This window comes from Alligator sinensis, unplaced genomic scaffold (assembly GCF_000455745.1).
Source record: "Alligator sinensis unplaced genomic scaffold, ASM45574v1 scaffold492_1, whole genome shotgun sequence".
Lineage (NCBI taxonomy): Eukaryota > Metazoa > Chordata > Crocodylia > Alligatoridae > Alligator > Alligator sinensis.
In genome coordinates this window covers 1,347,230-1,357,337 of record NW_005842186.1, presented here as the reverse complement: position 1 = coordinate 1,357,337, position 10,108 = coordinate 1,347,230, and the positions used below count along the sequence as shown (strand labels likewise).

Here is a 10,108-nt window from a genome sequence, read left to right as displayed (position 1 = left end):
GGAAAGAGGCTGTGCCTCTATCATGTCCAACCGATGGGTCCTCAACAGACCTTGGAATATTCCTCTTTAGATCCTTGTCTGCTTCTCTCTTATTAGCACATCCCTCCATTGCCACATATGGTGCCGTTAACAGGAGTAAAATCAGTCAGTTTCTACAGCTTGGTGCTAATGCTAGACACAGGATGGCCATATTTGTTGTCAGCCACTGAGAATATACTGCATTTGTAAAGGGACTTCCAAGGCAGTGAAGCATTAAACTAGGGTACGGGTCAGAAAAGGGCATCTAAAACAGCACCTTGTTAACACACCACACACCTGCTCCCTCCCTCAATGTTTCCCTGAGTCCTAGCTGCTTTATCTGCTGACAAAAACCTGTTTTTAGTGCTGTCAGCACTGCAGAGCTCATACAGCTGCACAGAGTAAAGCTGCATTTTAGTTTGCCTGATGCATAACCAATAAAACTGGCCAGTGAAGGTAGGAGCAGGATATTCCTTACTGGCCTGCACATATGAGGCAGAAAGACAGCAGCAGCTTTGATTCAGAGGCCCTTAGAAGAGCCTAGCTAGGAAAATCTTATCTTGACTTGCAAATTGAATCTGCTCCATAGAGAAGCCACTGAGTGAGACATGTTCAGATATCACAGTGAGGACTATGATGTAGATGCCTAGAGAGGGGAAGAAAGCAGTTAATGTAAAGCATCTCCTAACACAATTTGACACAGAATCAACTCTGACCATTCTCATGGGATAGCCTTCCTATCACCCAGTGTCATTCAGCTGTGGGGATCTTGGCAAAAGGGATGAAGCTCAAGCACACGTGGAGAAACCAAATAATTAACAATGTTACAAAGCAGGAAAGAGATTTAGGGGCAAATTTTTCACAAGCACAAAGGCCAGCAAGGCACAGAAAATCAGAACTGGGCACCTAAGTCCCCTTTCCACTTGATACATTAGAAAATCTTCATCTGGGCCCATGTTCAGCCCTTCCTACCATACTGTCACTCCAGGGAACAGACTTAAGAAGGGTGATTGATTAAGAAGGATCATTGAAGAAGGGTGATTGTGCCCGAAAGCTTGCCAAGAACTTTTTCCAACTATTCAGTTGGTCTAATAAAAGATATCACATCTACCCAAAGAACCTTGCCTGCCTATGTCCTTAGACCAACATGGCTATGACCAGAAACCCAGCAGGGAACAGACTGGAACTTGCTTGCATTCCTTACCAGGTGCATCAATCCTTTATTTAACTCTATGAAGAAAATCTCGAATTTCAAACTGCCACTTCCTCATGAACTAGCCTTTTGCTTAGGCTCTGTTAGTGGAGGTATCAGTGGGAAAAGATGAGGATAAAAATGGTTTCTTTGATGTTCTCAGAGACAGAAAGGGATCTGGCACCTTTATCTGTGAGTGACAATCATCTGCAGGTAATTGATTTAACTACTTGTTAGAGTGCCAATTAGAACCAACAATAACTTGATTGACCTATGACTGCCTTGGCACTAACACCGCTTTAAAAATAGGAGAAAGACAGAAATACATGCTTTAAGAAAGATAAGAGATCCAAGAGAAGGGTTTCAAGACGCTTTTGAGGAACTCACTGACTTGCTAACGAGTTGTTCAAAACACATAGGAAATACATTTCAGTGGTTTCAAGCTCAAATGACACCATGTTATCTCCACCTCTTTTATCTGTCTAGTAAACATATTCTGATGTGATATTGCGGGCTTTAGTGCAACAAATGTATTCAACAAAAACCATTAGCAGTGCTACCTAATTATAACAACACTTTATCAGAGACCCATGTCCTTACACATTTATCAGAACACTGGAAGTATCTATGTGGATACTTTCCTGCATGCTTATTAGTGCACAGTTTTATAAAACACACTGCATTGCACAAAAAGAGAACCCACTTAGCCACTGAGACCTGGTAAGATGGAGCTTTTGCCTCTAGACCAGCAGTTCCCAAACTCTGACAGATTGCACACCACCATTTTAAAACGATATGACCTTAAGTACCAACACAAATTTTTCAGTTCAACCTTAAATACTACCAGTAATGTTTTGTCATATAAAGTAGTTATAATAAATCTGTTAACTTGCATCACTAACAGGGTGTCTGCATACCACTGGTGGTTCTTGTACCACAGATTTGGGAACTGCTGCTCTAGACTCATGCATGATTTGGAAAGCTCATTTCAAGGGAAAGGAATTATTTGGGTCCAACTCTCAGGAGGTGAAAGTGTTTGACTAATAAGCTGGCTTCATAAAGGGAACTCCATTGCCAGGCTGGAGACAGCAGGACCGCAACTGGTTGGGCAAAAAGACTGTGACTGGTAGCTGGGCAGGAGTAGGAAAGCTAAGACTGTATGAGGAGCTAGTCGGGAGACTGGGACTAGCTTGGGAAGGAGACTGGGACTGCAAACTAGTAAAAGAGGAGGTGGTGAGCACAGCGGACAAGGGGCACAAATTTTATCTGGCTGAACAAAGAGAACAAAACAAGGAGCAGGAAGTGAGAAGAATGCTAATGCCATCAAGTAGATAAGGAACAGTATGGAGATGGAAACGGGAGGGGGGGGGGGGGGGGGGGAGGCAGAGCTGCAAACCAAGGTAAGAAAAAGAGCCAAGATTGGGGAACTTGGACTGGTTGGGCAAGGAGACTCGGATGAGAAACTTGAAGAGAGATAATGGACTGGTTAGATGAGGAGAGAAGAACAAGAAAGATGGGAAATGGGCAGGGATAGCTTGAAGGGGTTGAGGCAGAAGTCATCATTCTTAGGAGCTGGAAACTGGCAGATAAATCTGTGTCTAACAGAGCACACTCCCCTCCAGAGCCTAGATGGGATCAAAGAATCCCGAGTTCTCCCATTCCTCTGCTGTCAGCAAGTATCTGAAACCCAATGGATAAATGAACATCTCATCTTCTCCTAGCATTGGTCCACACCGAGGATGATGACCTACAACAGCTACTGTCTACTTCATTAGCTCAAGTGGCAAAGGGTCTGCTTCCAAACCTGCTAATGAACCATGTGGGTGTAAATATGACGCTATAAGATTAAATTGCTAGGCTTCTTTTTCCATTTGCTTTTTAAAAAACCCACAGATACAAAGCTGCTACATTAAAAGAACATTAGTGTGATTACAGAGTCAAGCACTGAGATTAGGAAGAAAAATCAGGGTTAAGTTTGCCTGTGCACGTGCATCCTATTTTTCCCCATTAAACTTCTGCCCCATTCAGTGTGCAGGAGGGAGTTGTGAGGCTAAAGTCAGGCTTGCAGAGTAGAAGACTGTTGTCAACAGGACTCCTGGTCTCATGTTTTGTAAAATTGGGAAAGCTTGTAGTGAGAGAGGCAGGGGTTGGTTGCAGGTAGAGAAGCGATGGTCCCATAGTTAAGACAGCTGAATGCCAGCTTGGAGAACTGGACTTTATCCCTTTGCCAAGGAGTTCCTGTGCAACGCGTGAAGTCACCAAGTGGTCACTAGTTGGGTGTGTTCCATATTTTTGGAGATTCCCAACTTGAGAATTTGAGGTCTGAGTTACAGAAATGCTGAGCTATGCTTTGAACATCACAAATGCTACAGAACGCTGAACAGTCTGAAAGAAGTCAGTTTCTGGGCATCTCAAGCTAGACATCCAAAATTACTGGCTACTTTTAACCTTCATCACTGTGCCTCACCTTCCCATCTGCAGTTGAGGATATTGCCTTCCCTCTCATATCACAAGCATGTTTTGAAAATAAATTGATGTTTGTGCAGCACTCAGATGCTCTAGTGATGAGTACCATAGAGAAGCAAATTAATCATTTTGTTTTCAGAGCAGAACTTGATGAGGGTACAATAAATAAGGCAATGGGTCCACATTGAACAGGAAAGTAGAAATACTGAAAATCAAAATAGCATCATCCACCTTGTGACCTGAATGAGACTGGGGTCTGCTAAAAAACAAATAGCATGTGATCGGGTAATTAAGGTTTCACAGGCAACCTTAATTCTGGCATGTTCTAATTTTAGTGTGCTTGATTTAGCAACCTCAAAAAACATTGCAATATCAGTAATAGCAATGGCCCCAAACTTTGCCACGTCATTATGGTAATAAGCTGCAGCATTTTATTTAAAGAGCCATTACTTTCTTTAAATGTAGCACGTCACAGTATCTAAATGTTGCTCATACATGAATGACTTTATCACCACAATAGCCCAGTGTAAGGCAAGGGACAATTTATTTCCATTTTACAGATAAAAACTAAGGTACCAATTAAATGAAGCATATTGTCCAACATCACACAGGGGATCTGTGAGATATAGTCAGAAATTGAATCCATATTTCCTGAACACTCTGCCAGTTAACGACACAACCATATTTGTTTTTTGTTGCAGCCTGATCCAAAGTCCACTGAAGTCATTGCAGTCCATCCACGTATCTCAGCCAGACCCCTGATCCAATCCTACTGATTAATCCAGTACTACTCAGGTAAAACTTCCACAGAAACGATGGGAAATTTTACTTGGATAAAGATAGCAGGATCTGATAGCATTATCCTAAACCAGGGGTAATCGATCCCTGCCCTGTGGGCCAGACCTGGCCAGTGGAGCTGTATCATCCAGCTTGCAGAGCCCCCCCAGCAGGCCAGAAATTGGACAGTAGTAATTGCTACTCCATTACTGTCAAATTTCTGGATCTGCAAGGAGCCCTGTGAGTCAGATAACATGTCCCTGCACACTAGATCATGCCAGCGCATGGTCAGATCCAAGCATGCAGGGTGGTCTGGCATCTTGGGCCAGACTCACAGATTGATCACGCAAGCTGACCCCAGCGTGGGATCCAACCTGAGGACTCACCCTGCGTCACTCATCTGGCCCACAGAACCAGAAGGTGAGGTGCCACTGCCCTACAGTTTCAAGGCATTCACAACCAGTCTGAAGAGAGACAAGTATTTGAACTACCTACATTTTCACCTGTATCCGTGACTGGTGAGTAGCTGCTATGTCTAATGGAAAGCAGAGATTCTTACACTGAAGTCCTTTCTACCGTCTCCCTTCACTTTAATACAGAAGTCGCACTATTACCAGAACTTAGGTATGCACTGCACTATGCACTGGAACAACATGCAGCTTTCATTTTGCTTTATTAGGAATAGTAAACAAGGCACAAGATCAGACTACAGTGGGTGGTTTCTGGATGTGGGCAGGCATAAAACAATGGAGAGAGGTTGTACGCAGAGCCATTTTACAGCAGCAGGTAGAGTGGCTTTACTGATTCAGAACAGGGATGGCAACACCTGCCCTGATGCAGTGACAAAGTCACTGAGGGCAGTTGTACATTTCATAAATGATTTTTCCCATTCTTAACAAAACAATTATATGATTAGCCAATTTCTGCCCAGGCCCACAGGGACTCCATGGAGCCCTTCAGGAATCGACGAGTTCTGCCTAGACACAACTGGAGGGCTTCTGTTTCAACCCTGCCCCACCACAAATGCTAGCAGGTGTAGTAGTTACTGTGTGAGAAGTACCATGGTAGGAAACCCTACTGCTTGGAGGATCGGACCAACATTTAGGAAATAACAGTATATTATTTCTTAGGGACTCTCAGAACTGGGCCTGCAATTTTGTTTAGAGCATCTCCATTGGGTGTTATGAAAATGGTCCCAACGTCTCAAATAGCAATGTGCAAAAGGCAGCAGGAGTGATTGGAACAAAGATTCTATTTGCATATGAATACTGCAAATAATGAAAAGTTAAAAAGCCAAAGGGAAAAAAAAATCCCATGATCTGAAAGTGGAATGGTTTCTGAATAGAATAGTTTTTCATTGTTTTCCACAAGGCCTCCGCTTCTCTTTCATGTGGAAAAATAATAGCATAGGTTACTGGGCAGTGCATAAATATTCAGTTCTATTTGCATCCACAATTTGTACTATTTTTGTCTTTTAGGTATTGCAGCGATTCTCAGTCCATTCTAAAAAGCAGTAAACTCCATCTACTTTGCAAGCTGATCCTGGCTGCAGAGAGAGCAGATACCACCAATATCCTTCACTGTACCACAAACCAAATAGATCATTGATTGTTTGTCTGTTATTTTTTATTATTAAACCAACTGTACCCGATCAATGCTTCTTCCAAGTTATAACTTACGATTCTATCTGCCCACGGAAAAAGCTATCGAAGTCTCACATGAATTGTGATCTAGGAAATGCACCTTTGACTCTGCACTGATAGGCAATTAATCACAGATGCAAATCAACTCTAGTAACTAATTCATGGATATGCACCTAAGTGTACTAACCAATAAGCAATTTTATTAGAAATTTCTAAGGCACTTCTTAACTGCTTCTAGAACTAGTCCACTGCATTAGTCACCAGCATTCAGGGCACTGGGGTTGGCTTTTATAAAGGTCACTTCGTTTCTTTTCCCTGCACAATGGACTAGAGGCAGAGATCAACAGAACATTAATCTGTATTAACTCAATTTACTCCTAGAGGGGTCAGAAATTTGTCACTGAATTAACCCTATTAGATGTAAAACAGATACTTTAATGACAGTCCATGATGAAAGCCACTGTCATGTACTAAAACAGGAAAAACCCTCACATCAGTGTGAATCAGTTACTTCAGCGCAAGTCACAGCAGAATCAGGCCACTGTAAATAAAGCTTAAAATATCCAGTCCACAAGTTCATGCTGCCAGCAGAGCACAAAGCAACAGTTATGAATTCCCAGCTCTCCCCCAAAATGTTTACAGGTGCAGGAACTACTCTCAGTGATGGAACTGGTTTCCCCAGAGACACAGGAAACAAGAGGTAGAACCTAATTCTCTATTTCCCTGGACCTTGCATTGGCTTTTAGGCCAGCACACACACGCACAATGCAGGGTAGAACTGCATTGATGACTAGGCAAGGTGCAAGGCAATTGAGAATCTAGGCTCTTATGCTGTCCCAATACCATAAAACCTGCCCCTGATGCCAATCAGAACCAATTAGTGTTGCACTGCATAATTTGCAAGGGAAGAAATAAAGTCCATTGGGTCAAGGAGAACTAGTCCTTGGAAACATTTTGACAACAACTGCCATTGGTGCAATCTGCTGCATTTCAAAGGCCAAGAAAAAAAGAAAAGAAAAACTGTTCATATGCATAGGAGGCAGAACTCAGTCACCTCCAAGAGGGAAGCTTTAGCAGGTCTCAGAGAAGGTGGGAACATGAGCCCCATCAAAACCAGGAAAAGGGTCCCATTCCTCCCTTCAGTTCCAACATTGGCCACAGGCTGTACTCTCAGCCAAGTCCTTTCAGTGGCTGTCACCTTCAAAGGGATAATGCCTCAAGTCACTTGGCAGCAGGGCAAAAGGGGGAACAGTTTGCCCACAAAAGAATCAGAAAGGACTGTATAAAAATATATTCCAACCAGTTCAGCACATCCATTATGGAACTAGTGCTGCTAGTACGGACAGCAGGGAAGAGACAGCATACATTGTGTGCCAGGTTTCTAGCATCAGGTTAGAGAGGAAGACAAAACAGCAATATATCAGCTTAGCTGGAACCAACCACCAAGGAAAGAGTGCCTTGCACCTGAGGACTTCAGCAGACTAGCATCCCCTTCTCTGCACAAACACAAGGCTACAGCAGACAAGCATTTCATTATTAATACTAACAAATCACATACACGCTTGTGACCTGCTGGGTGTTACAGACTCAGCCTGATCATTTGACTGAGGTGATTCAAACTTGCCTGTATATTCCAATCCTTTGTGCAACACTGTGAATGCCTCTCTAATGGAGCACCTCACAAATAAAAACTTACCTCATCACTTGTGCTATTTTAAGTAGAAAGTGTTGGCTACCTAGCAATTCCAGATGAAGACAACCATAGGAGCATCGCACTTTGGATAAGAGGCACATTAGCTACTATATTACCAGCATTTTTGACTGGAGTTCACCAGTTTGGTTTCATGCTAATAAAATAGCCTTCAAAAAGAGATGGGGAGAATGAATACCCCAAACATGTGAAACATGCCATCCCTGGTCTGTTTTAAATTAAGTCCACTCATTGAACCAAAAAAACTTTAAGAAAAGCACCTTTGACATCCTACATGTAAAAGAATAGCTATCCTAAGAGGCTATAGAGATTTTGCTTTGTTTTTAAAACTCTATAATACAAAGATCAAGAGCCAAAATTACGCATTTGTTGCTGTTTCTAAAAGCCAAACACTCACATTCCACAGCAGTTGTGAGATATCACTTGCAAGGCATAAGTAGCATGATGTGACTATTGGAAAACCTTCATGCTTGGTCAGCTTAGCGTTTGGGACACCTGAATGCACCGAATGTAAATGACAGTGCAGCCTTCCAAATCACATAGCCCTCTCTTACTGCTTGTTACTGCAAGAAAGTGTCAAGTGATCTGATCACCCTCAGTTATGGATCTTTTAAATGTGTGAACCTTTCTTTCTTTTTTTTTTTTACATCTGCAAAATATACTTTCAGGGGCTTGGTACTGATGGACAAACCTCCCTTGTCCCCAGCGTCTTGTAAATCTCTCTGATCCAATCCTTTATGATTACAGAGGACTAGTGGAAGATTTCAAGTTTCAACAGCAGTATGTTATGTGTAAATATATATATTTGTATGGCGTGCCTCCACAATGTGTTTTTAATGTGATATATTAACCTGTTGTGATTAAAGTTGAAGCAATAAACCCTAGGCACTGATTGCACTAGGTAATAAATTATTGATTGCAGTACTTCACATACATATTGCAGAGGGAAATTCACCTGTGCAGTAGCCATCAACTAACTTAAAAATACCCCCATACAACCCTATTGTCCGTGACTGAGTGCTTTAAAGAAACTGGGCTCCACTGCTTAGGAGTTGATTTATTAACCTGAGTGAAAGGTGGCTACTTCAATGAAGGGGAGAACAACTGTTTAGCAAAAACAGTCCAGCTGCCCAGATCAGTCCCCCAAAGGAGGAGTCACACACGCACACACACTTCAGCATCCTCTGAAGGACTAAAGTGCCATCCCCTGTATATATACACACACACGCATGCATGCATGCACGCACACACACACACACACACACACACACACACACTTCAGCATGCTCTGAAGGACTAAAGTGCCCTTCACTGCACATACACACACACACACACATGCATGCACGCACGCACACAGGAACACTCTTCTGCATCCTCTGAAGGACTAAAGTGCCATTCCCTACATAGACACATGCACATACTCCTCAGCATCCTTTGAAGGACTAAAATGCCATTCCCCACACACACACACACACACACACACACACACACGCACACACACACGCACACACACTTCAGCATCCTCTGAAGGACTCAAGTGCCCTTCCCTGCACATACACATGCTTGATGAGTGATGCTGCAGTTGTTGAGGAACAACTCTTGTAGGTTCAGGGAACAGCGAGGTGGATTTGTAACACAGACGCTGGAAGGCGCAGGCGACACACAATGGGGCTGGTTTGGACAGGGATGATCCTGCCTCCCGCAAGGGCTTGGCCCAGACAACCTCTGGAGGTCCCTTGCAGCCCTGCTCCCCCGGGATCCCGATTCTGCAGGAGGAGTCGGGAAGCAGCAGCAGCAGCAGCAGCAGACACCCGGCTCCGGCAGTGCCCGTGCATCAGGTGGGGGGACATTTCCATTTCCCCACGACACTGAGCGGCTGCCCGCACTCAGAGGACACAGGTGGTGCATCAGTGGCTTAAAGCGATGGTTCAAAGGAGGCAGGGGCATGGCACGCAGCTTCAGGAAGATGCCCAGAGCTGGGGTTGGCACCTGCCCTGCTCAGCACGGGCTTTGCCCTCCAGCTGCTGGGGGAGCTGCCCAGGAAAGTTCCCCCCGGGCGGGCGGGGCGGAGGCCGTACCTGAAGTCGCTGTAGGGGTGGATGATCCAGAAGCCGGCCGACTTGACCCTTTCCTGCTCCCGCTCCACGGCCTTCTGGCTGCCAAACATCCTCAAGGAGAATTTGTTGACCCCCGGCTGGAGCATGGCCCCGAACTGCCTCTGCATGAAGCCGGCCTGGCCCAGCCTCTGCTCCTCGTCCGGGCTGATCTGGTCGCCGCCGCCCCCCACCTTGATTGAGGTGG

General features: G+C 44.2%; 1 protein-coding gene across 1 annotated transcript in view; it reads right to left on the bottom strand.

Moving 5' to 3' along the window:
* The window catches only part of HCN4 (hyperpolarization activated cyclic nucleotide gated potassium channel 4), a 152,117-nt gene extending 142,020 nt beyond the window's left edge, over positions 1-10,097 (bottom strand). Inside the window, exon 1 of the mRNA XM_014521142.2 lies at positions 9,886-10,097. Within this exon, the coding sequence (XP_014376628.1) occupies positions 9,886-10,031 (146 nt within the window). The 5' untranslated portion in view covers positions 10,032-10,097. The remainder of the gene's footprint in view (positions 1-9,885) is intronic.
* Positions 10,098-10,108: the final 11 nt, after the last annotated feature.